This window comes from Gastrolobium bilobum, unplaced genomic scaffold, assembly GCF_033153095.1.
Source record: "Gastrolobium bilobum isolate Gb01-03AN ecotype WA unplaced genomic scaffold, APGP_CSIRO_Gbil_v1 utg16678, whole genome shotgun sequence".
In the NCBI taxonomy this organism is placed as follows: Eukaryota; Viridiplantae; Streptophyta; class Magnoliopsida; order Fabales; family Fabaceae; genus Gastrolobium; species Gastrolobium bilobum.
Genome location: NW_026896445.1, coordinates 1 through 27,711, shown reverse-complemented (window position 1 = coordinate 27,711; position 27,711 = coordinate 1). Strand labels below are relative to the sequence as shown.

The 27,711-nt window shown below is 42.0% G+C and overlaps 3 protein-coding genes across 3 annotated transcripts; all 3 read right to left on the bottom strand.

Annotated features, from left to right (window-relative positions):
• Positions 1-429: 429 nt before the first annotated feature.
• On the bottom strand, positions 430-9,023 carry LOC133299804 (zinc finger CCCH domain-containing protein 49-like). Its single transcript, XM_061499290.1, has 3 exons — positions 8,863-9,023; positions 2,033-2,257; positions 430-1,276 (listed from the first exon to the last, which is right to left on the bottom strand). Exons 1-3 carry the CDS (start codon positions 9,021-9,023, stop codon positions 430-432), a joined length of 1,233 nt encoding a protein of 410 aa, XP_061355274.1.
• Positions 9,024-15,810: 6,787 nt separating this feature from the next.
• On the bottom strand, positions 15,811-17,124 carry LOC133299803 (uncharacterized). Its single transcript, XM_061499288.1, has one exon. The coding sequence runs from the start codon at positions 17,122-17,124 to the stop codon at positions 15,811-15,813; it is 1,314 nt and encodes a 437-aa protein (XP_061355272.1).
• An 8,402-nt stretch (positions 17,125-25,526) lies between these two features.
• On the bottom strand, positions 25,527-27,593 carry LOC133299799 (uncharacterized). Its single transcript, XM_061499284.1, has 3 exons — positions 26,832-27,593; positions 26,438-26,738; positions 25,527-26,326 (listed from the first exon to the last, which is right to left on the bottom strand). Exons 1-3 carry the CDS (start codon positions 27,591-27,593, stop codon positions 25,527-25,529), a joined length of 1,863 nt encoding a protein of 620 aa, XP_061355268.1.
• Between the last annotated feature and the right edge of the window lie 118 nt (positions 27,594-27,711).

The window sequence follows — 27,711 nt, the reverse complement described above, 5'->3', positions numbered from 1 at the left end:
AACCCTTAAATGGCCTAACATTGTATTCATAATTTTAGCGCATAACATTTTATTTATGTTTTTCACGACAATTATTTTCTCTTGTTTAATCAAAGTTTAGATTTTTTATTTGTGAAATGAATTTTTTATAATAGGTTAATACACTAATGTATAATTATTAAATGGCAGAAAAAATGTTGTAATTATTTTATTGTAGTTCGCAGCGAATGAAATATCTTTACAATGAACTAATTAAATTTGATAGTGTTAGAAGACAAGGCCTCGCATTAGGATTACGCAGTTTTCTGCATTTTAAGCTGTACATTTGGGATTGTAAAAACAAATTGCCAAAGGCTAAAAGTGCAAGAATAGCCGTCTATAATTCTATGTATATCTAAAAGCATGACTACATTTGTACTAAAAAAAAAAGCATTACTAAATGGGCAAATTTCACTGCTGCTGTGACCCTGAATGTGATGTTACAGTTTCGGCTGGTGCAGACCCAATCTGTGAAAAAGACCCTGGCTCCATAGAATGCTGATAGGGATGATTTGCAGCAGGTAGCTGTGATAGAGCCATTGCAGCATTGTATGATGGAGGGTACTGTTGATAAGGGGGAACTGGTGTCATATAACCATATGGAGGGTAATACTGGCGATGATATTGGCCAGGTGGAGGAGGCATCATTGGATGGGGATAATGTTGCATTTGCTGCTTCTCCAAGCTGGGTTTGTTCTCCCCTGACCCAGAAGGCCCACCAGGAGGACCATCTTGAGATGGGACAAGTGCATCCATTCTTTGAGGATCCATTGATGGGTAATAGCTTCTTTCCTGCTGAGGAGGAGGAAGTGGATTATTATAGTAAAGCATTCCTTGGGTTTGATCCTGGTTCTGCTGCTCTGATATAACTGCTCGAGGCAACAATCCACTATGAGCCTCAGATGCCTGCTGCCTTGCTTGATCAGAGACATCTGACTCGGGTTTTGATGACTGAGGCCTGCCCCACATCAGCTTTAGCCTAAGGCCCTTAATAACCAGTTTGTTGGAAAGTTCTTCAGCTGCCTTTTCTGCAGCTTCTCTGGTAGTATAGGTTACAAAAGCACAAGCCCGTTGGAGAACCATTTTGATTGATTCAATTTCTCCATGGGCATAAAAGTGATCCCGTAAATCCTGCTCAGTGACCCTCGCATCCAATCCACCAACATAAAGAGTTTTAATGCTCTCATCCTCAGGAACCTCCAAAGAGGTCATCTCTCCTGCCTTGCCAAGTAGCTTCAATGCCACCGGATCATTCACCCTGCATGTTTAAAAAACATCAAGACATTCTTCTAAAAGAAAAACAAAGTCAAAAGCATGAAGCAATATTTAAAATGTCATCAACTACACAGCCAACAGTATCTGTAGTTAAAAGGAAATTGTGCAGACTGCAGAAAATTAAAAATCAGAAGGATATAGGTTAATGAGATTGAAAAAATAATTATTACTGTATCCATGATGGATTAAAAAATAGAAACCAGATGGTTATCCTCAAAATAAGTTTGATACGTATTTGTTGGCTATTGACTGTCTGCTAAATCATTTTTGGCTATGTGAGAATATTAAAGGTAAGACACTATAAAGCTATCTTCATTCATCCATGTTAAAAAAATCTCTTACTACACAATAACATGTAAGTAGCAAAAAACAAATAAAGCGTTACTAAAAGTAGACAAAATTACAGGCTAAGAACCATACAGGCAAGGTACGCTTTTCATTTAAGTAAAAACCAAAAACAATAAAATACAAGACTTTAGCCACATGCAGCAGAAAACAAAGAATGAACCAAACTTGCAAGTAAATGAAATTACTAACTTAATAATCATGAAAATTTCCCACTTTGAATCCTTAAATCAAATCTTAATGCCAAATAATGGTCAAGTGATAAAAGAGTCATTTGACCCATTATATGATGACCCAAGGTAGTAGGATAGGGTTTGATTGTTGTCGTTTGAAACAAAGCTCCAACTATTTACAACCATAACCAATAGAGGAAGTCATTTACAACCATACATACCCATAATAACGATCTTTGATATTTTGTTGAGACAATTCCCCAGTTATCGGCATCCCATGCCTATAAGGGCACTCAGCTCCTCTCGTACACTCACCCCTTATGTAGAAACTGCAAACGTGTGCCCGGTTTCTTTTGTAATATGGTGTTGTCCTTTGAAGCTTCAGGATAGTATCATTTGGGCGTGCTTTACCAAAAGAGGATTCATAATCTATGTTGGGCTTCCTCCTTCAATGCTAAGCCCAAGCCCATTTGAGGGGTTTCCTAAAAACCCTAACCCTAATTTCCACCTCCTCTATATATACTCATTCGTTGTAGGTGGAGGCTAGGTCAGATTTGAGAGAACAAATTTGAGAGAATTATTTGATTGTTTGAGCAAAGCTTTATGCTTTGCATTTGAGAGATCTCTAGAGAGAGTTTGAGTGAAACATCTCTAGGGTAGTTTGATTATCACCATTGTTGGAGAGATTGAGTTAACCACCACATTGGTGTATTTGATTCGTTGTAACCATTATTTTCATAGTGGATTTTTTGATCTGGACTAGGTCCCGTGGGTTTTTACTTCTTCATTGGAGAAGGTTTTCCCACGTTAAAACTGGTTGTGTTCTTCTTCTTCTCTCTCTCCTGTTTTTCGTTTTGATTTTTCCGCTGTGCTGCCTGACCTGGTGAAGTTCAGGCCGAGGTATTGTCGAGATCCGAGATCAGGATCTTGTTGATTGACTTCCTCACAAAGGCCCCTGAGCCGATCTGAGGGAACCGAGTTCCCAACAGTAGTATCAGAGCCCGAGTTCGACGGGTTCTGAGGGAGACGAGATGGAGACCAGTGGCATAACTCATGATGGAGATATGTTCAAGTTGACTGCAGACAGCTTCACTTATTGGAGACCGATGATGGAAGATCATCTCTACTGCAAAGATCTACATGAGCCCATTATCCTTGATGAGAGACTGGCAGGCAAAACTGATAAGGAGTGGGAGATCCTGAGTCGGAAGGCGGTAGCCACGATCAGGAAATATATTGATAAAAGCCTCTTTGAGCACGTGTCCGAATTCACGAACGCGTATGAGTTGTGGACGAAGCTAGAATCCATGATTCAGAAGAAGACTCCCAGGAACAAAGCACACCTGGTTCGCTGACTTGTTAAGCTTGAATACAAGGACGACATGAGCATGATTGAACACCTGAACACCTACAAAGGTATTGTGAATCAGCTGTCAAAGGCTGATATGAAAATTGATGAAGAATTGCAGGCATTGCTGCTGTTGAGCTCGCTGCCAGAAAGCTGGGATACTCTGGTGGTGACCCTGAATAACTCGACTCCAGATGGAAAATTGAAGATGGATGTCGTGACAGACAACCTCTTGGGCGAAGAATCCAGGAGAAGAGAACGAGGTACTTCGAGTACGTCTGAGGCTAACGTTGCTGAGAACAAAGGGAAATCCGACTCCCGCGGTAGAAGCAAAAGCCGAGGTAGAGGTCGTGACAGACGAGATAAGTCCAGAGGTCGGTCAAAGCCGAAATATGAGTTGAAGTGCTTTTACTGTGGAAAGACAGGCCATAAGAAGCCAGACTGCTGGACCCTGTAGAATGATGAGAAGAACGGCTCTGTGAAGCCGGATCAGATTATTCCCAATAAGAGGGAAGACAAGAGCACCACTGCGGTGACTGCAAACCCTGATGCCGATATATTACTCTTAGGTGAGGATAATTATTTGAATGTTGCATATGATGACTGCACCTGGATTATTGACTCCGGTGCCTCCTTCCACGTTACTCCACACAAAGGTTTTTTCTCCTCTTATCGAGATGGTGATTTTGGAGTTGTGAAGATGGGAAATCAAGTGACCAGCAAGATTGTTGGTGTCGGTGATGTAACTCTGACCACAGATGTCGGATGCCGACTTGTGTTGAAAGATGTAAGGCATGTTCCTGACATGCGTTTGAACCTAATCTCGGTAGGCAAACTTGATGATGACGGGTTAGTGAACTACTTCGGTAGTGTTAGATGGAAGCTGGCCAAGGGAAACTTGGTCGTGGCCCGAGGTAAAAAGGAAGGCTCCTTGCACGTGATGCAAGGAAAGATCAATGGCGGAGAAGCCAATTCTGTCCGAGATGAACCTAGCTTGGAGCTGTGGCACAAGCGCCTCGGCCACATGAGCGAGAAAGGGCTACAGATCCTGAACAAGAAAGGACTACTGACCGGGTTGAAAGGCCAAGCGTTGGAGAGTTGCACGCATTGCCTAGCTGGAAAGCAGCACCGAGTTTCTTTTGTGAGACCGGATCAACCTAGACGACGCAGGTATATTCTTGACCTCGTCCATACTGATGTCTGCTCCATGTCGGAAAGATCCCTTGGAGGAGCTCAGTACTTTGTTTCATTTATTGGTGACCATTCCCGCAAAGTGTGGGTATATTTGTTGAAGTCTAAAGACCAGGTACTCCAATCCTTTAAAGAATTCCATGCTATGGTTGAAAGGGAGACTGGCAACAAATTGAAGGTGGTCCGATCTGATAATGGTGGTGAGTATTGCGGCCCATTTGATGCATACTGCAGAGCGGCCGGGATTCGACTTGAGAAGATGCCCCCCAAGACTCCACAGTTAAATGGACTGGCTGAGAGGATGAACAGAACAATTGAAGAGAAGGTACGAAGCATGATATCCAATGTCGGGTTGCCGAAATCATTCTGGGGAGAAGCCGTCAAAACTGCTGTTGACTTGATCAATCTCTCACCATCACGGCCACTTGAAGGAGAAATTCCAGAAGAAGTCTGGACAGATCGGAAAGCGGCCTACAATCAATTGAAGATTTTTGGATGCCGAGCTTTCGTGCATATCCCTAAAGATGAATGGGCAAAACTTGATGCGAAGACAAAAGAATGCATCTATCTTGGTTCACCGAGATGTGAGTTCGGGTTCCAACTTTGGGATCCAATCAATAAGAAGATCGTGAGAAGCCGAGATGTGATCTTTCATGAGAATGAGAACATTCATGACATCTCGAAGCCCAAAGTCCGGGTTACTGTCAGACGTGAAGAACCCATCCCTCCTGTCCGAGCTGAAGCATGGGGAGAAAATCAAGAAAATGAAGAAAATGATGATTAGTAACAAGCTGAGGATGACCAAGACACTGATGTCCGAGTTGATGATGAGATCCGGGATGAGAATGATGAACCGGGTTCTCAAGCTAAAGAACAGCTGAGATATCCAACTCGAGAAAGAAGACCCTCTACAAGGTACCCATCTGATGAATACACTGTTATAGCTGAAGACGGTGAGCCTCAGAGTTATGATGAGGCTGTAACGAGCTCAGAGAAAGAAGAATGAGAAAAGGCAATGCAAGACGAGATGAAGTCTTTGCACGAGAATCAGACTTATGAGCTGACTGAGTTGCCTAAAGTAAGACGAGCTCTGAAAAACAAATGGGTCTACAAGATTAAGAATGAAGAGAACGGGAAAAAGCCGAGATACAAAGCCCAGATTGTAGTGAAAGGCTGCAATCAGAAGAAATGAGTTGATTTTGAGGAGATTTTTTCTCCTGTGGTGAAAATGACCTCGGTCCGAACCGTATTAGCCATGGCGGCTTCTATGGACCTCGATGTAGAACAAATGGACGTGAAGACGGCATTTCTTCACGGTGATTTAGAAGAAGAGATATATATGGAGCAACCAGAAGGGTTCCAAGCTCTAGACCAAGAAGACTTGGTATGTCGGTTGAAGAAGAGCCTCTATGGCTTGAAGCAAGCACCTCGGGAGGGGTACAAGAAATTTGAATCATTCATGACAGATCACAGGTTTGAGAAGACAGAAGCCGACCACTGCATATTTGTGAAGAGGTATGAGGCCGGAGATTTTCTGATTTTGTTGTTATATGTTGACGACATGCTTATTGTAGGGAAAGACAAATCGAGGATAGCCGCCGTGAAAAAGGCATTGAGCTCGTCCTTCGCAATGAAGGACCTCGGCCCTGCAAAGCAGATTCTCGGAATAAAGATTATCCGAGATAGACAGAAGAAGCTACTGTGGCTGAGTCAAGAGAAATATATTGAGAAGATTCTGAAGAGATTCAGCATGGACAAAGCCAAAACAGTGAGCACCCCCCTAGCCGGACACATAAAGTTGAACCAAAAGCAATGTCCGAGATCTGATGAAGATAAAGATGAGATGATGAAGGTCCCTTACCAATCCGCCGTCGGAAGCTTGATGTATGCAATGGTTTGCACTAGACCCGACTTGGCGTATGCTGTTGGAATGGTAAGCCGGTATTTGTCAAACCCCGGCAAAGAGCACTGGGAAGCAGTGAAGTGGATCTTCAAGTACCTCCGAGGTACGACCGACTTATGTCTCCGATTTGGAGAAGGCAAAGCCGAGTTGCAAGGCTACTCAGATTCTGATTTAGGGGGAGACGCCGACTCGAGGAAGTCGACTACAGGATATTTGATGAGATTTGTCGGAGGAGCTGTCTCTTGGCAATCAAGACTTCAGAAATGTGTTGCACTATCTACAACTGAGGCTGAGTACATTGCCGCTACTGAGGCAAGCAAAGAGATGCTGTGGATGAAGAAGTTCCTCATGGAACTCGGCCATGATCAAGACAAGTACGAGCTGGGTTGTGACAATCAAAGCGCAATCCATCTTGCGAAGAATTAAACCTATCACTCCCGCACTAAGCATATTGATGTGAGGTATCACTGGATCCGGGATGTGGTGGAAGATGGTGAGCTCGAACTCGTCAAGGTGCACACTGACCAAAATTGGTCCGACATGATGACAATGCCGGTTCCAGCAAGAAAATTTGAAGACTGCTGTGAAGGAGCCGGATTGATGCTGAAGCCGACGCATTGAAGTCGGAGGGGGAGATTTGTTGGGCTTCCTCCTTCAATGCTAATCCCAAGCCCATTTGAGGGGTTTCCTAAAAACCCTAACCCTAATTTCCACCTCCTCTATATATACTCATTAGTTGTGGGTGGAGGCTAGGTCAGATTTGAGAGAACAAATTTGAGAGAATTATTTGATTGTTTGAGCAAAGCTTTATGCTTTGCATTTGAGAGATCTCTAGAGAGAGTTTGAGTGAAACATCTCTAGGGTAGTTTGATTATCACCATTGTTGGAGAGGTTGAGTTAACCACCACATTCTTGTATTTGATTCGTTGTAACCATTATTTTCATAGTGGATTTTTTGATCTGAACTAGGTCCCGTGGGTTTTTACTTCTTCATTGGAGAAGGTTTTCCCACGTTAAAACTAATTGTGTTCTTCTTCTTCTCTCTCTCCTGTTTTTCGTTTTGATTTCTCCGCTGCGCTGCCTGACCTGGTGAAGTTCAGACTGAGGTATTGTCGAGATCCGAGATCAGGATCTTGTTGATTGACTTCCTCAAAAAGATCCCTAGCCAATCTGAGGGAACCGAGTTCCCAACAATCTATACCAGCTCTAGCCTGCACAATGTAACATTCTTAATAAAAAGATCATCATGGAGTAATGACAAATATGAACTGAGTGAAAGCAGCACATAAATTTTAAAAAAATAAATTGATTAAAAAAAAAAGCACTGTAGAAATTAGTAATTTTAATAGCCGATGCCAATTGAGAATGTGAAACATCAGATTTCCATGGTTGATGAATTATGCATTTAAGAAGGCAAAATAACTTCATCGCACTTCAATAAATTATGGCTCTTTGCAAGAAAATACAATGAATTATGTTCAACTATCATCAACCTATTAACGTAAGTATGCTTTATGATAAGAAAACATATTGTTCGGTCCTGGATTGATCGTATTGCTATACCGTGAGGTATGCGCTCAGAGATATTGTATATTAGGTGTATACTAAGCTTATAGCCGAGGTCCCAATCACTGCGCACAAGCAATAGGCTTATAGCCAAGGGGGTGTGTGCACAATGTGGGCAATATCAGTAAATAGGTTAAAAGTTGTTTACCTGGGGTCCTTAAGCTCTTATTTATAAGGATTACCTTCCTAGGCTTGGGCCTTTTGAGCTCCCCCAATTGCAATAGGATTCCACCCTCTTTCTGTTGGGATGTGATCCTTATCTAATGCCCTCTGGCTGTTTAGAGTTGATGAGATGCTGGTGACTCTATCTTTTACTAGATACCCTGGTAAGTAGTTGGGATATGATATTCATATCCATAACAGTTTCCCCCCAGCTCGGTATTCCGGGGCTCGGGATGCCGAGGTGTTGCTATGTTACCTCGGATTTGGTTCGTCCGAGTTCGACGGTCTCGGAGCTGAGCTTTTGAAAGCTTGGCGTTTTGCGATACTACTCGGAACTATTTTTGCCGAGGTTTATCACGTAACATTCCATGATGTTGCATGTGAAGTCCGGACTTTCAATATATCAGATTTTCCATGTGTCCGAGCTTAGTCCTCGTTTCGACTTTGTCACGTTATTTTTGAGTTGAAGTTCTTGGTCTTGTTACGACTTTCGGCTTCGATCTCGTGGCCGAGCCTTTGTCTGACCTGCGATGTTGAGGCGAAACTGGAGCTTGGAGGTCGGAGTTTGGTCCTGTCTTATCAGCTTAACCTTTCATTTCTTGTTTTGCCATGACGGTTATCAGGATCCGTGTGTTGTGCGCTTGTTGGCAGTGCATGCATCGTGCAGGGCGCGCCGTATTAAGCTTTACAGAGGTCATGATTGAGTGCATTTAATGCACTCAGGGTGAAGTTCCTTTTTTTCCCCTCTTTACTCAACCGTTTAGAAACCCCTTCACCTTCGCGCCTCACGTTTTTTTGGTTTCCTTTACATTCACCATTTTGGTTCCTTCACAGGGTTTTTACTCCTTTCTCGCGTGTGGTGTATATTCAGAGTCTTTTACTCCATTTCAAGCTTCTTCTCAACATTTTCTTTGGTGAGTTTCTGCTTTCCTACTATTGTTTTTGGCCTGTGCTGCCGAAGGTCTCCTGGTTCTAAGTTCCTTTGTCTCCTCTTCACTTCCCTCTGACCAGATATCTTTCTTCTTTCGTTTATTTTCTTCATTTACTCCATCGTCTCGAGTTTTTGCCTGGTGCATATTTTTCTTCATTTACTTTATCTTGTACTGAACTTGCGTTCTTTCTGTCTATTTTGTTTGAGGGTTCTCTGTTTTTGGGGTTTTTGAGGAGTGCCCCTGGTTCTTCTTCTGGCCGAGGTGGTTAAGAGAGTGAGGAGATGGTGAAGCAGTTGCCTCGGTCAGTTCAATATTGGTTTTATGGTAGGGAATATACCGAGGAGGAGAAGCTCCAGCAGCTTCTCCGAAGCCACCAAGGGGGTCGTCGGGTCTCCCAGGGTGGACGTGGTAGGAGAGGTAGAGGTCGGATAGGAAGTGGGAGTCATCAACCTCAACTTAACTTTGGCAGGGGTGTTCCTCCTTCGGTCCCTGACCCTCCGATTTCTGGGTTGGGCTCATCTCCTGACCCAGTTCCTTTATCTTATATTTTACCTTCGTCCCAGGTGGCCCCAGGCCCGAGGTCTGTCTTAAATCAGATTCCCCCTCTTAGGTTGAGTGACAACTCCTCAAGTCTTTCTTATCCGAGCTGGGTTTTCCCAGGTCAGATGTTCCTTCTTGTTTTGATGATTCGGCTTCTAGCCAAGTGCCTTTTGTCGACCTTGTCAGCAGTTCTGACAGCTCCATCCCTTTTTCATGGAGTCCAGGCTTGTCGCCATCCGATCTTGGGAGTCCCAGATCGGATTCGGTTGATTTTTGTACTGATCCTCGCCCTTCGTGTTCCAGGATCATAACTATGGAGGAGTCAGATGTACAAAATTGGGTTCTTCTTGAGATCCTTTGCATGCGATCTACGATGTCTCCTGCCGACGTAGCACAACTTCCAGTTGGTGACCCCAGTGGGGTGGACATGCTCCCAGCAGGTGACTATCCGGTGTGTGCAGGGCCTATTTTGGACGAGCCCCATTTCTTTTTTCTTTACCGAGACCTGATAACTAAGCTGGGGGTTCGGTTTCCCTTCACCGAGTTCCAGATGGCAGTAATTTGTAGACTTCGGGTTGCGCCTTCTCAACTTCATCCCAACTCCTGAGCCTTCATCCAGGGTTTTGAACAAGTCTGCGCCTACCTCTGTCTTCCTTGTACAGTTTGCCTCTTTTTCCATTTTTTTGATGTATATACAGCCCGGACTGGGGCCGAGGCTAAGAAGAGAAAGGGTTGGGTGACTCTCCGAGGTGCTCCAAACCGGGGTATTTTTATCCCCTACTCCCAATCTTTCAAGGGTTTCAAGGATGCCTACTTCAGGGTAGTAGCTCGCTCAGACTGCCTCCCCTTGTTTGCCTCGTCTTTATCAGACGGAGGAGATTTGGAAGGTCGATTTGAGCTTTATTGGACGCAGAATCATTATCTACGGCGTCCTAGGGACTATGCTACTCCCGGAGTATCTCTTTCTGATTCGGAGAGACTGGCGGCGTCCGTCCTGATTGGTTATGCCAGGAAATTCGGCATTATCGATCTGAGTCAGATTGTAGATAAGTTTGGAGAGGATCTCCTTTGTGAGCTTGGTATGTCGTTTTCCTTTATGGCTTTTTTTTCCTGACATGTCTAATGATTTGGGTTCTAATCTTTGAACCTCTTTTGCAGTTAGCATGACGAGTGCCGAGTACATGAAGTTTTTGCCCAAGAAGTCTGGCAAGGGAAAAGCCAAAGAAGTCCCCTCTTCCAATGCCGAGGTCTCCAAAAAGCGACGGGTTGATGCCGTGATCAGCGGAAGTTCAGTGGGTGATGAGGTGATCATCACTGATGTCTCTTCTCCTTCCTCATCGCCGCTTCCTCCTCCCTTCACCGCTCCTCAAGGAACCCTGATTACCTTAGAGCTTGGGAAGTTGTGGAGGGTCGGGGTTACTGACTGACTTAGGGCCGCCTTAAAGCCTCCTCCGGAGCTCATTGGTGGCTCGGGCTTGACCTCTACTGTGAGGGCCATGCTGGCGCGAATGGAGGAGGACTCTTTGAAGACCACCTCTTTGCTTCAAACCTTTCAAGATCTCAATCAGAGTCTCGACTTGTCTATTGCTTCCAACTCATCTCTTACTACTAAGGTGAAGGAGCTGAGCAAGTCTAAATCCGATCTGGAGATCAGAGTTCGAGAGTTGTCCTCTGAGCTGGACAAGGCTAAGAAGGATTTGGAATCAGCCACTGTCAAAGCGGATGGTTTGAGTGCTGAGAAGGAGTCCTTCTCAAAGTCCATGGCTGACAAGGATGCCCAGATTGAGAAACTTCAAGCTGACTTTGAAGAGGCTAGGGTTGTGGTCATAAAAGCCTCGACCGAGGCCTTTGACAATGCCGCTGCTCAAGCCCGGGTTCTGAATCCTGGCCTTATTACAGATGAGATGGACGTGGCATACAACGTGAAGGACTGTGCTATTGATCCCGGAACTCTTGATTCCGACTGTGCCGATGAGGAGGAGACCGGTGCCGAGATTCCCGCTGCTTCTCCACGTGCTATGCAATGAAGGGGTCGGAATGCCGACTTTCATTTTGTATTTTGCTATGGGGCCTTTGAGCCCCTTTTTTATTTTTTCTGAACATATTTGCCACTTTGGGTCAGCTTCTAAAACTCATGTTTTGGTTTTATTCTAGCGAAATCGTTGCTTTACTTCCCTTTCACTTTTATGTCCGAGGTTCAATTTCGATCTCGTTATACTCGACTTGCGATTCGCCGAAGTTTTGTTAACCGATCTAGGATTATCTTTTGTTCGTCAACAAAATTTTTATTCCTTTGTTTGATCGTGAAGCTCTTGAGGCTTCAATTACTTGCATAGAAATTGACATGCATTGATGACAGAATTGATGTAACTGCTCATTTTATTTGCACTTCAAACAAAATCTATTTACAGGGCCGAGCTTAAGAGCTCATTTTATTTGCTTCGAAATAAATCTACCTACTGACTGAGCTTAGGAACTCCTCTTATTTGCGTAGAAGTAAATCTAACTATTGACCGAGCTTAATAGCCCGTCTTATTATCTTGAAAGGCGGACTTCAGGCCTAACTATAGTAAACCTTCAGCATGTCCGCGTTCCAAGTTCTCTTTACTGGCTTCTTGGAGATAGTTTCCAAGGTGTAGGCTCCCTTTCCCAAATTATCTTTGACTTTGGAGGGGCCTTCCCAGTTTGCGGCGAGCTTTCCATCTCTGGCATTCTTGTTGCCGATGTCCGCTCTCCTTAGCACCAAGTCGCCGCTCTGAAATGACTGTGGTCTGACCTTATTGAATCTAGCAGTTACTAGGCATTTCACCATCATATTCTTGTATCTGGTGTTCTCTCTGCATTCGTCCAGTAGGTCGAGTTCCACAAGGAGTGCCTCCTTGTTTTGACCTTCGGTTCCTTGTAATCTGTGTACCCTCCTCCAGGATGGTTCGCCGATTTCCACCGAAATCATGGCCTCGCACCCATATGTCAGCTTGAAGGGGGTTTCTTCTGTGGCAGATTGGGTGCTTGTCCTGTAACCCCACAAGACGAGGTGCAGTTGTTGCACCCAATTTCCTTTGGCTTCGAACAGCCTTTTCTTGAGCCCGTTGATAATCACCTTATTGGCAAACTCGGCTTGTCCGTTGGTTTGAGGATGTTCCACTGATGCAAACCGATGTGTGATTTTGAAGTCGGTCATTAGCTCTTGGAACTTTTTATCAGCAAACTGTGTCCTGTTATCTGTGATGATCTCGGCAGGAAGTCCGAATCGGCTAATCAGGTTTCTTTCAAAGAATCTCTATATCCTTGCCGAAGTAATGGTGGTGAGGGGTTCATCCTCGATCCATTTGGTGAAGTAGTCGACTGCCACTATGAACCATTTGAGCTGTCCTTCAGCCGCGGTAAAGGGTCCCAACAGGTCCATCCCTCATTTGAAGAACGGCCACGCTGCCGTGATAGTTTGCAGTTCTTCAGGGGGTGCACGAAGGATTAGTGCGTGCTTCTGACACTGTTTGCACCTTTTGACGTGTTCCTTCGCATCTGCTCCATAGTGGGCCAGTAGTATCCAGCCCTTAGTGCCTTCCTGGCTAAAGCTTTTCCTCCCATGTGATGTCCATTTATGCCCTCATGGATCTCGGCCAATACATACTCAACTTTATTCTTACTCAGGCATTTCAGCATGGGTGCATAGTAACCCTTTTAGTAGAGTTGCCCTTCTACAATGGTAAAACAGGTCGAGTTCCTCACGAGTTTTCTGGCCTCTTGTGTTTCGTCTGGCAGGACACCTTTTTCCAGGTAGGCCACTATTGGCCTTCTCCAATCTTTAGTCTCGGTTATCACCATTACACACGGCTCCAGGATGCTCTGTTGTATTACAGTGCAATGGTTTCATGAGCTTTTCGAGCTGGCGAGTTTGGATAGGATGTCAGCCCTATTATTTTCGTTTCGAGTTATGTACTGGATTACAACCTCGTCAAACTCGGCTAATAGCTCCTTGACCTATTGGAGGTACTTCATCATGAGAGGACCATTGGCTTGATATTTTCCCTTAACTTGTGAAGTAACCAGCTGCGAGTCACTCATGATTTTTATCCTCCTTGCTCTGTGCTCTTTTGCTTGCACGATCCCGGCGATGAACGCCTCGTATTCAGCTTGGTTATTTGAGGTCGAAAATGCTAGGTGAAGTGAGTGTTCAATGGACACTCCCTCCGGGCTTTCAACTATCACCCCGGCTCCGCTCCCCTTAGAGTTCGAGGATCCGTCGACATATATTGTCCAGAGATCTTCATTTCCTTGTGCCTTTTCTTTGGATGAGGTTAGCTCCAGGATGACGTCAGCCAACGCCTGCGACTTGATTGCCTGTCGAGGTTCATATGATATGTCGAACTCGGAGAGCTCGACGGCCCAGTTGATCATCCTTCCTGCTAGGTCCAGCTTGTGTAGTACTTGCTTGATGGGCTGATTTTTTCGCACAATGACTCGGTGACCTTGGAAATAAGGTCGGAGCCTTCTTACCATGGTAAGCAGGGCGAATGCAACCTTTTCGAGCCTCTGGTAACGAAGTTCTGGTCCTTGTAATGTCAAACCTACAAAGTAGATCGGCTGTTGTGATTTGTCGGTCTCCGTACCAGAGCGGCACTGATGGCCTCTTCCTCCACAGACAAGTATAAGATCAACGTTTCTCCAGGCTCTGATTTCGACAGTACATGAGGTGTGGCTAAGCAGTTCTTTATATTTTCGAATGCCCTTTTGCACTCTTCACCCTATCCGAACTCCGCTTCTTTTTTAAGGAGCTTAAAGAAAGGCAAGGCTTTTTTTGCCGACTTAGGCAAAAACCTAGTTAGGGCCGCAAGGCGACCTGTGAGCTGTTGGATTTCCTTCTTGGTTTCCGGCTGCTTCATTTCGAGGATGGCCTTGCATTTGTCGGGGTTGACCTCTATTCCTCAGTTGGTGAGCATGAAGCCCAGGAATTTTCCAGCTGGCACCCCAAAAGCGCATTTGGCAGGGTTCAATCTGATCTTTCGAGCTCTTAGTTGCTCAAAAGTCTCCTTGAGGTCGGCGATATGCGCTGATATGCGCATTGATTTGACGATCATGTCGTCGAAGTATACCTCTAGATTTCTTCCAATTTGCGCTTGAAAAACGCAGTTCATCATCCTTTGATAGGTCGCCCCCGCAATTTTAAGACCAAAAGGCATGACGTTGTAGCAAAAGTTTCCTTTTTCTAAGATGAAGGTAGTTTTTTCGTGGTCATCTGGGTGTAATGGGATTTGATTGTACCCAGAGTACGCATCCATGAACAATAGTAGCCGAAATCTTGATGAATTATCAACTAGTTGGTCAATGCTTGGCATCGGGTACGAGTCCTTTGGGCAGACCTTATTGAGGTCGGTGTAGTCCACGCAGATCCTCCACTTCCCACTTGGTTTCTTCACCATCACTACGTTAGACAGCAAAGTGGTGTACTGTATCTCCTTGATGAATCCGACTTCTAACAGCTCATCGACGTGTTCGCTTAAAGCTTAACGTCGGTCAGATCCTATCTTCCTCTTCTTTTGGGACACTGGCTTCGATCCTGGGTACATGCAGAGCTTGTGGCAATAGAAAGTTGGGTCTATTCCTGGGATCTCCGAGGCCTTCCATGCGAATACGTCGGAGTTTTCCTGTAAACAGGAAACCAGCTCCTTTTTAAAATTTGCCTCCAGGCTTTTTCCCACCTTGGTGCGCCCTTTTACCGTCCCTCCCAATATTGACGTCTTCCAATTCTCCCTGGGGTTTTGGACGAGGTGCCTGGAGCTCCTCCCTCATTTCGAGTTCGATTAAGTTTACCTCGCTTCCACATGCCTTTAGCGATTGGTCCTTAGCTCCTCCACTTTTAAGCCAAGAGGGAGATGATGGACCTCCTTGATGGACCCGCAGGGTCTCATAGTAGCACTCCCTAGATTATTTCTGATCTCCTCTTATAGTGATAATCTCGTTATTCGCCCCTGGCATTTTCAGTGCTTGATGCTTGGTGCATATCAGCATGACCCAGTCATGGATTGTAGGCCTGCCAATGATCACGTTGTAGGAAGAAAAGGTGTCTAGAACGACGAAACGAACCCTTCCGGCTCGGAATGCATCCTTCGTGCCCAAGGTTAGCTTCGAATCAATGTAGCTTTTTGGAGGGAACACCGCTTCATTGAACCCGACCAGCTCGGTGACACATGGTTTAAAGTCCTTCTCGTCCAGGTTCATCCTCTGGAAAGCATCCCAGAGAATTATGTATGTCGAGCTTCCATGATCAATAAAGATTCTCTTGACCCGGCAGTTGACTAGCACTTCGGTGATTACCAAGCTGTCGATGTGTCCGGGTATGACCATTGCCAGTTCCTCCTAAGTGAAAAACAATCTTGGGGGAGCAGGATCACTGGCTTTCCCTTTGAAGGTCGGCCTGTCTCTTACCGACATGACCTCTTTCAGGTACTTTCTTCTTGCATTAGCCGCGTCTCCTCCTCCTCCCAGAGCTCCGCTTATCACGTTGCATTCAAATTCAGCCTCCTGAAAAGACTCATCTTTATCTTCGACCTCTTTGCCCTTTGCAAGGCGGTCTTGTTTCTGATCTTTTTTGTCCTCTCTCTTCGGGCTTCGACTTCGGCTCCGGCTTCTCTGCCTCCGCTTATTATTCTTCTTGCCCTGAGTTCGGATGATGTACTGCTTTAATTTGCCCACTCTGATGTGCTTTTCGATGGCATCTCGGAGGTCCCAGCAGTCATTCGTGATATGATTGTTATGGTCGTGGAAGGCGCAGTACTTGTTTCTATCCAATCCACTATTGGCTTTGAGGGGTCGAGGTCTCTCGACATTGCGCATTTCAGTCTGGGTCACCTCTTTCCATATCCAAGATCTGGACATGTTCAAGGGCGTGTAATCATCATATTTCCTCCTTGGCGACCGATCTTCCGACCTCTTATCACGAGTGTCCTTCGATTTCTTCGATCCCCGCTGGTCCTGATCTTTGTTGTTTTTCTTACTCGGGCTTCGTCGTGTCGGACTGCGTCCTCGGGACTCGACGTAGACTTTTTGCATGTCTTCCACATCAATGTATTTATCCGACCTTCGTCGAAACTCTTCCAGATCATTGACCGGGTTCTTATAGATGGACTTCGCAAGTGGAGAGTCGCCATCTAATCCCGAGATGATTAGGTGGAGGTGCATTGCTTCAGTTAGGCTCCGAACCTTGAGGGCGGCATCCTTGAACCGGTCGAGGTATTTCCTCAACGATTCATTCTCCTTTTGCCGGATTCTTCTCAGAGCGTAGGCCGGCATTGGATGTGCTTTGCTTGTTGCAAAGTTTAGTCGGAATGTTCGGGCTAGGTCCTCGAACGAGTCGATCGAGTTCCTAGGGAGCCTGGTTATCCAAGCCATTGCTTGACCTGTCAAGGTTGTTGCGAGGATTCTGGCCTTAATAGGTCCAGTGATCCCGTTGAACAACATCTCGGTCTTGAAAGCCTCTAAATGGGCCTCTGGGTCTTGACTTCCGTCGTACGGTGGTATCTTGGCACTCTTGAGTCTCAGCGGTATTGCCAAGTTCATTAGCCTTTCAGTAAATAGGCTATCGTTAGCCTCTTCATCAAGGTGATAATTATCTCCTTGGTTGTTGACTGGTCCTCCGCCCTCCTGGTGGTTGTCATAGCAGGGATTCTGCATATTTCCTTCTGTCGTGGCCGCGTTTTGATGTTGTGGCTCATTAGTCTGGCCTGCGCATCCACCTCGGCCTGCTCCTCCAGCTCGTCGCACTAGGTTTTGATTTCGCAGCTCAGCCTCCAGCCTCTGGGCATTTAGCCCTTGTAGAGCCAAGAATCTGTTCTCATCTCCTGCATCCTTTGGAGGATCGCATTCATGGCCACAGTGGTTATGTCCCTGGATTGTTCGCTATGCGGAGGTGGGCGCACTAGGCCCGCTGTCGCGTTGGGCTGGGTTCTGGAGGGCAGTCCTTGAGTGACGACCTAGTCGACCTGGACCTCTACTAGCACAGGGGTCGCGGCTGATTGGAGCTATTCCAACGCAGGTTGGTGTGATGGCATACCATAAGGCTGAGGTTGAGATTGGTGTGGCGGCATTTGGGCAGTGCTGGACGTCGAACGGGTGTTCGTCATCGTGGAATGGGAATCAAAATTTATCGTTTCCCACAGACGGCGCCAATGTTTGGTCCTAGATTGACCGTATTGCTATACCGTGAGGTATCTGCTCAGAGATAGTATATATCAGGTGTATACTAGGCTTATAGCCGAGGTCCCAATCACTGCGCACAAGCAATAGGCTTATAGCCAAGGGGTGGGTGTGTGCACAGTATGGGCAGTATCAGTAAATAGGTTAAAAGTTGTTTACCTGGGGTCCTTAAGCTCTTATTTATAAGGATTACCTTCCTAGGCTTGGGCCTTTTGAGCTCCCCTAATTGCAATAAGATTCCACCCCCTTTCTGTTGGGATGTGATCCTTATCTTGTACTCTTTGGCTGTTTAGAGTTGTTGAGATGCTGGTGACTCTATCTTTTACTAGATACCCTGGTAGGTAGTTGGGATATGATATTCATATCCTCTCTCTCTCTCGGTGGTTCAGCTCAAGCCCTAATTTTTCCGGCAAGAGAAAAAGGAAAGGAAAATTAATAGGAAACGAATAAAGGCATCGGAATATAAGGAAATAACATAGTGATCTTCGAAAATCTATTCGTATATTTAATTAAGATTCTAAAAGATTGAGATTTTAAAATATTTTAATGGATTGTTTTTGTAAAAATAATCTATTGGTACTTAATTAAGATTCTAAAAGATTTAAAAAAAAATCACGCGATATTTAATTAAGATCTTAAAAAATTATTTTAGAGTCGGCCCAAATTTGATAGTATTTAATCAAGATTTTAAACAAAGTGAAAATAATATTGGGGTATTAAAAAATCTGGCGATTTTATTGAATTTTTTATTAATATGGATTTCGTAAGACTTTTTAGTGAGAAAGATAAATAGGATGTCTCTTTCACAATCTCACCCCCTAGAATTTATTGAGATTTCTCTATTGCAGTCGATTAGGATTTTATAAAATTATTTTAGAGTCCGTTCAAATTCAGTGTTATTCAATCAGGATTTTAAACAAAAGAAAAACAATATTGTGGAGTTCAAAAATTTGACTGTTTTAGTGGATTTTCTATTGGTGTGGATTTGGTGAAACTTCTTAGTAAGAAGAATAAATAGGATGTCTCTCTCACTATGTCACCCTAATTCTTAGGATTTTTTAGATTTCTTCCTATGCGTTGACTGGCTCAAAACCAGGTTACGATATGGAATTTTTGTAAAAGCTAAAAAATAATAATTTTTTGAGCAATTTTTATCACAAAATATTCCAGAAACAACAATCCAACATGATTTTAATCTAATCCATATTAAAAATAGTATATTTTTGAGCAATTTTTGAGAACTTTTCTAAATTTAGAAAATGATTTTTCAAGTAATGGGTCGTGATTTTTCTTGGCACAAAAATATGTGATTATTGTATTAAAAATAACATAAAATATTGGGGAAACAACATGGGAACAAAAACCCCCCAAACCAAATTTTCTTTTACATCAATGAAACAAGATCGATTTAAAAAAAATTTAAACTTTCATAATATGAACCCAATATTTCGGAACAATACATTCATGAATGAAATTCCTTCACTATAGGAAATGATTTTAAACAATTTTTGTGCCAATAGACACTAAAAACTTGTTTTTCAAAAGTCTCAAAGCAATTTAAGGTTTCAATGTATCGATTGAAAATAATTTGAAAAATTTTTAATCTTCATGTAATAAAACCCAGAATTTCATATTCGAAATTTTCTTAGATTACTCAATGAAAACATACATATGATATATGGTTAGAAAACTCTCATTACGTAGAACAAAAATACCAAGGTTTTTAAGATCAATAGCAAAAATTTCAAACGAAATTTTATTATGAACTTTAGGTTCTATATGCAAATTTCGAATTATTTTAAAATATAAAAAATTATGAGTCTTATAATCATATATGCATAGCTCTTATACCAAATGAAGAAGATAATTTGGTCAAACTCAATAGCAGGAACGAGAAGATACTAATGTGCGGAGGGCTAGTATAAGTATATGGAGAGTTGTTGCTTAATAGAACACCAAGTACATCAAATTATTGATTGAAAAAATTATATTAGGTTTTATTTTTTTTATTAATATCATTGTATTTATTTGTTATTTTTTTAATTCTTGTAATTTTGTATATTTGTTAAAAATTCAATTTTTTTTAAATCTTATAAATATATATTGTTCTTTCAAATCTTATAAACCTATTAAAATCTAATATTATAAAATCTTGGTTGTAAAAAAAGTCTTTTAAAATGTTTTTAAAGTCACTACAATTCTAGATAGTCTTTTAAAATCTACTAGCCTATGACCAGTGCCTTCGCATGGGATAGTGGTAAGTAAAAAGTATAAAATAGAACTAAATAAATAGTAAAATTACATGTACATTGCGTATTATAGTAAAATAGAAAAACTCTGTAAAATAATGTAAAATAGTTCAACAAATAAGACAAATTAACTTACTTCAACCTTTGAAAAATTTCTTTAAACACAGTGCTTGTTGTAGTATTGGCAACTGTGCCATAATCATCAAGTATGAGAAGTTTTAATCCCTTTTTACTTTTGACCCTAGAGAGAGCAACATACAATTGGCCATGAGTAAAAACTGATCTTGGAAGATAAATTTCTACATGAGATAAAGTCTGACCTTGACTCTTGTTTATTGTCACGGCGAAGCAATCAACCAACGAAAATTACATGCGCTCAAACTTTAGAGGGAAAATGTAATTAGAAAGACTCAAATTCATCCTTGGAATTAACACGATCTCATATATGTTATTGTTTGAAAGAATTTTTCCTTCAACATGTTCACCAGGTTCTGTTATAACACCTCATAGTTTTAAAACCTATAATTATAGTTAAAATATGGATTAAAGGGTATTATTGGTGAAAATCCTGAGTTCTGTGTCAAAATACATAAAAAGGGTAAAACGGTAATTCGCCAAACACGTAACCCTAAATAGTGAAATGTTAGTAGAGGGTATCAAATCGGAAAAATAACCTTGGAAATGGATTCAGAATGAAAAATTGAATGCTTTCTTTGTTAATACTTAATAAGTTTCAATCATCAAGGTCCAATTGCATACATTTGCTAATCATACACAATATCATAATCCTAAAATAGGCCTGTTGCCCTTTCATCATATTACATATACTTCACATTACACAAGATCCAATCTACAATACTTACAATTATCCAAATTACAACATAATTCATAAATTTCCAAATGTCATAAACTACATGTATCTAACTTAGGCAAAAATAGTATGAACAAATATGACATAAATCTCATCCTTTCAACATATACAATGTCCATGCTTTAAGTCTAGCCTAGGCCCAATGGCCATCAAAATGCAAAATATATAAAGTCCTCCAATGACTCATCCTACGGGCTTCTTGCCCGCCGCTCCTGTACCACTGCTACCTCCTGAAATAAAGCCCCCCAAGACAGGGTGAGATATACGAATATATCTCAGTAACCCAGAGGTTCCGGAGAAAACTCCGCCCAATGGCTCACTTCAATGCATATAAATAATATAAAACAACATCTTGAAAACGGGATAAAGCAAGGGATTTAGAGAAACTGGGGAACATAGGGATATAAAATACGACGAAGCTGAAATGGTAACTACCAATACCACGCAACGTCCTGCCTAATGACTCGGCATATAAGCCTACGGGTCTCATCCAAGGCGTGTTCCAAGAACATCCAACCAAGGTACCCCTCCCATCCTTATACACCCGAGACTTCCTAGTGTGCTCCTATCCGGATCACACACCACGACCCTAGGTCAATTAGAACTCCCTCTCGGAGACCTATCCAATGGAAGTCCGAAACACCCGAAGGCAAACTGTCTACTGGCCAAAGACTCGGTACCTATGTACCAACATACATACTAAATGCATGATCATGTTATTCTACATTACTTACATACATTTCCTACCATCACCCTCAACGGGCATGGTGGAACACACAAGGGGATCAAGCCCCAGTACCAAGAGGTTACCTTAATAAGCCTCTCCATTTAGCTCCAAAGCAGTATATTTTCCAAGCACGTTACTCAACAGAAATGCCTACACAGAGGACATTCCTAATTACTTAAAACTCATACGAACACATGCAAGTTACCAATTATACAAGCATTGTTCCAATCACTTACCTCAATCCCACTTGGTCCAGGACCAAAGGCAATCCAACGAACTCACGGTTCGGGGTTCAAATCAACGTACGGCAACCTACAACAACCCTGTACGAATCATCAGTACACGGCAATTCTATCAGAATACGAAAAACGTCAAAAACCTCCCCTACACCTTGTAGGTTTGGCAAAACATGTGTTATTTCACATTTTATTTTTCTAAATTTTCTTTCTCATTTTCTTAGGCATCCTTAGGTTACCAAAAGGCCACATCAAGTGCCACTTTTTATTTTACGTCATTTAAACGTCATTTGGCCTAATATTTCGCTCTAGGTTCCTTTATGACTCTCAACACCATCAATTATTTTTCATTGATTCTCCAACCTTCCAACCACCACACAACCCATCTAATTACCATTTAACACATGATACATTATCCAAGCAATGTCAACAACATCAAATCCCTAATTTTCCCTAAATGGCCGAATTGTAACATAGGCAATTCCAAAGAATTTTCACTCAATTTCAAATATTCCACACCTCATACAATCCTATCACATCATCATACAATCATACAACAACTCCCAACACACTTCTAACAACAATCCAAAAACACAAAGTCATGACATTTCTCCAAATTTTCCTAAGTTAAAAATCACATTTTTTCACTAATAATTTTCATTGCACTTATAGCTCTAACACATCATTCTAAGACATTATCATCTAATACACATTTTTCATTTGAGCTCTCTAACAACACAAATCAACAAAACCAAGTCTAGGGTTCATGAATTATGATCTATCAAATTAACCAACAAAAGGTGTTGAATCTTACTCACAATCAAGTCATAAGACTCCTCCACTTGATCCTCAAGCAATAACTTGAGCAAACAACCACAAAACTCCAACTTTCTCCCAAAATTCGTGGCATTCCAGGTCAGTTTTCTCACAAATGAGAGGGCTTCAAGGCTAATGGATACCACCAATGAGTTTGGAAGGATGTTTTCAACAAATTTCAACACAAAATTCTCTTGATTTGGCTAAGTATTGATGAAGTTAGGAGTATTGATGAAGTTACGAGAAGGTGAAGATTTAAAGAGAATGGGGTTCTTTAGGGAGGGGGCTGCGGTTTCTCAAGAGGGAGGGGAGGGAGAGATGATGAATAGTGAGGGGAGCTTATGTGGCTTAAGTGGATTTAAGTGGGGTGGGGCCCACCGCCACCTCACGCGTTTCAAATTACTTTAAATTTCCCTCTGATTCCACTAAACTTCCATATATTCACAACCTATTTAGAAACTCTAATCGAGGTCAAATCTAAAATTATTTTTTTAATTAAAGGGTTCAAACAGAAAATTGTGTGATAAGCAAACAAGGAAGACCTTCATAGCGACTACCATCACCTCAAAGTTGTTCATGAGAGACCTGACACGAGCTGTCAAACTCGCGCAAATTAAAATTATTTTTTTAATTAGGGTTCGTTTGCTCCCTAAGTCGTCTCTCAAGGAAATTGTTTTGGTTAAAATCGCTTATGAGAACAGAAAATTAAAAGGGGGGTTTTGGATTTTGATTCAATAATTAAAAAGGCAGAATATAAATTTGGAATAAAAATTCGTAATTAAAAATAACCAACCTAAGGTTTGGGTTCCATGGACGTCTTTCCTCGGATAAGAAGATATCAGAATCGTGATTGATTTGTCAATCGGATCAGAATCCTTATTTCCAATTGACAACCCTCTCTAAGCGATCGCTTAGCATTTGATCAAAGACGATGTTTCTACTCATACAATCGCAGAGTATCAGCCCGCTTGATTTAAGGTCATAGGGTCAATCAACCTAATCATCAAATCTGATGATTAATCCCTTTCCATAATCGCAATCGCGAACCTCAGATTGAATATCCACGATCGCACGATATCAATCTGAGTTGGGAAGGGAAACAAAACTGATTTGAAATAAACGCAGATCCTCAAGACTAATCCATGGAATCCATTACCCTTAGGTTGATTAAAAGGTTCTTAGCCTCGCATGGCTAAGGTAAACATGATTGAAATAAAAAGAAGAAGAAGAAGAAAAAGATGAAGAACGCTTCAGAGAAAATACTTTGATCCTCAATTTTGAAAATTACAGAATGCATCCAATGTTTCCTACTCTGCCGTCATATACCCTTACTCAAAGCGGCTTAGGGTTCAGTTCTGACCGGCCCATATGTCTAAAATACGGAATAAAATAAATAAAATAAAATAAAACTTCAGCAAAACGTGTCCGACTTGGCACAAGAAATAGACTAGCTTTCAATCCGAATTGGGCTTCGAGCTCTTCATAAGAATTGTATCCCTCTGTGTTATCTGAAAAACCCAACAAGAACGGAGTCAATCCGACAACTGTGGACCAAGATATGGCCAAAATACAGAAGTAACGTAAAGCTGAAAAATTCTGACGAAAATAAATTAAACCCAATCAAAAACTAAAAATGTAAATAAACTCAAAACATCATTATTTTATTCAAATAAATTCTAAAAATACTAATCAAGAGTAACAAATAAGTGTAATAAAATATGAGTTATCAAATTCCCCCACACTTATCTTTTTGCACTCCTGGGCAAAAACTAGAATAGAAAAAGAAAGCAAAGAAATAAGAAAAGAGTGAAGATCAACCTATCCTTCCTAATAATTAGCAAGTATACAAAAGATAACAAAAATCACAAGTCTTGAACAGATAAAACAACCAGGACAAAAATTCCTTAATCTCAAATCACAAGACGTGCTGATTTCAACTGCAACTGCTAACTACACAAAAATGGTTCCTCACAGGATGCCCTCAATTTTCTCTCAAGTGTATCAGTTAATTCAGTATATCACTCAAATCAACTCCAGAAAATCATTCTACCATAGGCTTGCTCAAATTCTACTTCTCCACTGCTAATAACACATGCATGCACAAATCAAGAGGGCTTTATGCAGGGTTGTAATGGGGGTGAGGTAAAGGTACGGATGAATATGGAAGAGAAAGCTAAACACCCCAGAATTTTACAAAGAGCAAAAGTTAAGAACTAAACTAAGAACATAAAACAAAGATACTGAAAAGATAAACACTTTTTTTTTTCTTGTTTTTTTTCTTGTTTTTTTTTGTTTTGTTTTTTTGTTTTGAAGTAAAACCACATAAGTACAACCACATATGTCACCCCCCACACTTAAACTTTTGTCCGTCTCGGGCAAACCCCCACACTTAAACACAACATCACAATGAAACCAATGCTCAGTAAAACTCCAAGGTATGGAATTAATTGGTTTTTCACTTAGGCTGGTAATGCGGCTTAAGAAATAACGGATATAAAGGCTCAAAAGGGCTCACCAAGGGATAATAATATAAGGGATGGCTATCTAGCTAAAGTGGGTAAAGAAAGAAAGAATGCCTCAATCATATTCATGCATGCAAGTGAAAAATGCAGTTTCAAAAAGAATCAGAGCAAGTTCTAGAGGACAACAATCAAGAGCAGAATCACACAAGAAAGAAAAACTGGCCTACAGATTAAGACCATGTCTACAGGCTCAAAAACCTCACAAGGGTATACCAAATCATGCAATCAGCAGCACAGTATCAAGCAGCAAGTAATGCAATCCAAGAATCAAGAACTAAGCCTAAGCAGAAATTTCTATCAAACCCTGTGATTTAAGTCTACTCCATGTAACACTCAATAATAACCAGAAAGAAAAGGAAAATCTACCTATGAAAATCAAAGACTGAAATAAAGAAAGGAAAAGAAAAATGCAAATAACAGAAAGAAAAGAAAAAGAGGGAAGAAGACTCCCTGAACTCCCTAAGGAGGATAAGTAGCATCAATGAGCAGAGCCTCTGTCTCCACAGGTTGCTTCTGGGGTCCTTCATTAACAACTTTGAGGTGATGGCAAATCATTGTGCAAGTCTTCCCCATCTGCTTATCACGCAACTTTGGGGGCTTTCTTTTCTGTGTGTATTTCTTCTTCTCTTGATCCTTTCTTCCAACCTTATGCAAACTTTTCTGCATACTAAAAATAGAGGAAGAACTTTTTGGTACCCATTTCATCTTGGGTCCATGAGAGTTAGGATCAAAATCATTACCAGAATGGGGAGTCTTGCATAACTTCGCATTTAGTACACATTCAGAATTAACATTAATAGGCAAGTCATAATCCACAGGTAATGCACAATCACTAATCAATTCAAAATCAACCTTATCAGCCACATCATGAATCACTTTTATGCATGAAACTGAATGATCAACCTGAACCTTAGAATGCTTCATGGAATCAAATATACTAAAATGTAAAATGCTATCACCAAATTCCATGGATAGAGTACCAGAATGAACATCTATCTTTGTTCTAGCTGTTCTCATGAAAGGCCTACCAAGTATAATTGGTGATCTATTAGTAGCAGTCTCACTCTCCATTTCTAAAATGTAGAAGTCAGCAGGAAAAATCAGATTATTAACTCTGACCAATACATCCTCAATCAAACCAGATGGGTGAATACTACTCCTGTTAGCTAATGTAACCACAATACTAGTAGCACGCAAAGGACCAAGTCCAAGAGACTTATATACAGATTCAGGCATGACATTAATGGAAGCCCCTAAGTCTAGCATGCAATCATGAAAAACAGAATTGCCAATTACACAAGGAATAGTAAATGTCCCTGGATCTTGACATTTTTTAGGCATAGGCTGGATGAGTGCTGATACATTCTGACTCAGGTTAACTTGCTCATCTCCTTTCAGTCTTCTCTTGTTGGTGCACAGCTCCTTTAGAAACTTGGCATATCTCGGAATCTGCTGTATTGCATCCAGAAGAGGGATGTTCACCTCAACTTTTCGGAAGGTGTCAAGTATCTCTTTATCTCGAGCCTTTGCTGATTGCTTCTTGGACTGAGTGGCTCTCTGAGGGAAAGGCAGAGGGATATGGACATCAGATGTATCAGTGCTCTGCTTCTTGGAGCTAGTGTCACCTCCCTTAGATGACTCAACATCAGCTTGGTTTGGCTCCTCCATTTGCTTTCCAGACCGCAGAGCAATAGCACTCACATTTCCGCTTCCTTTTGGATTTGGAACTGTTTGGGATGGAAGGGAGCTGCTGGAAGATCGGGCCTGGTTCATTGATGTCGCCAATTGCCCGATCTGTGTCTGCAAATTCTGGATTGTGGATTCTGTCCTCTGTTGAAACTCCAGATTGTTGGTGGCCATCTGTTTCATTAAGTCCTCCAACGAAGGACCACTGACACTGTTTTGCTGCTGCACTAGTGGTTGTTGTTGTAACTGTTGAGGAGCAGGTTGCTGGAAGTTTTGTCTCTGCTGTGGAATGAACTGCTGCTTCTGTTGGTATGGAAAATTTTGTTGACTCTGCTGATATGGAACATTTTGCTGATTCTGGTTCCATTTGAGGTTGGGATGATTCTTCCAGCCAGGATTGTAAGTGTTGGAGAATGGATTACTCTGCTGCTGCTGGAACTGTGGTTTCCCAGGAAAGACTGCAGCTACTGACTGGTCTGCAGGAATGGAGCCCTCTTGTAGAGAAGGGCAAGCATCAGTGGAGTGAAAATGATCACTGCATATGCCACATGGATTGCCGAACTGTGGAACAGAAGTCTGGACTGTCTGGGTAACTGCCAACTGTCTCACCATGGTTGCCAATTCATCAAGTCTATTTTCAATTTGCTGATTGTCAGCACTTGATGCCACTGCTGAAGGCTGGGTCGGAGTTTCTTGCACCTGGTACACAACACTGCTATTGGCTCTCGTTCCAAACTGTTGAGCATTTGCAGCCATGTTTGAGATCAACGCCTTAGCTTCATTGGGTGTTTTGTTAACAAGAACTCCTCCACTGGCAGCATCAATCAGGTTCCTATCCATATGTAGCAATCCCTCATAGAAGTAGACAATCAGCAATTGCTCCGGAATCTGGTGATGTGGACAACTTGCACAAAGTCTTTTAAACCGCTCCCAATACTCATGCAAGTTTTCCTCATTT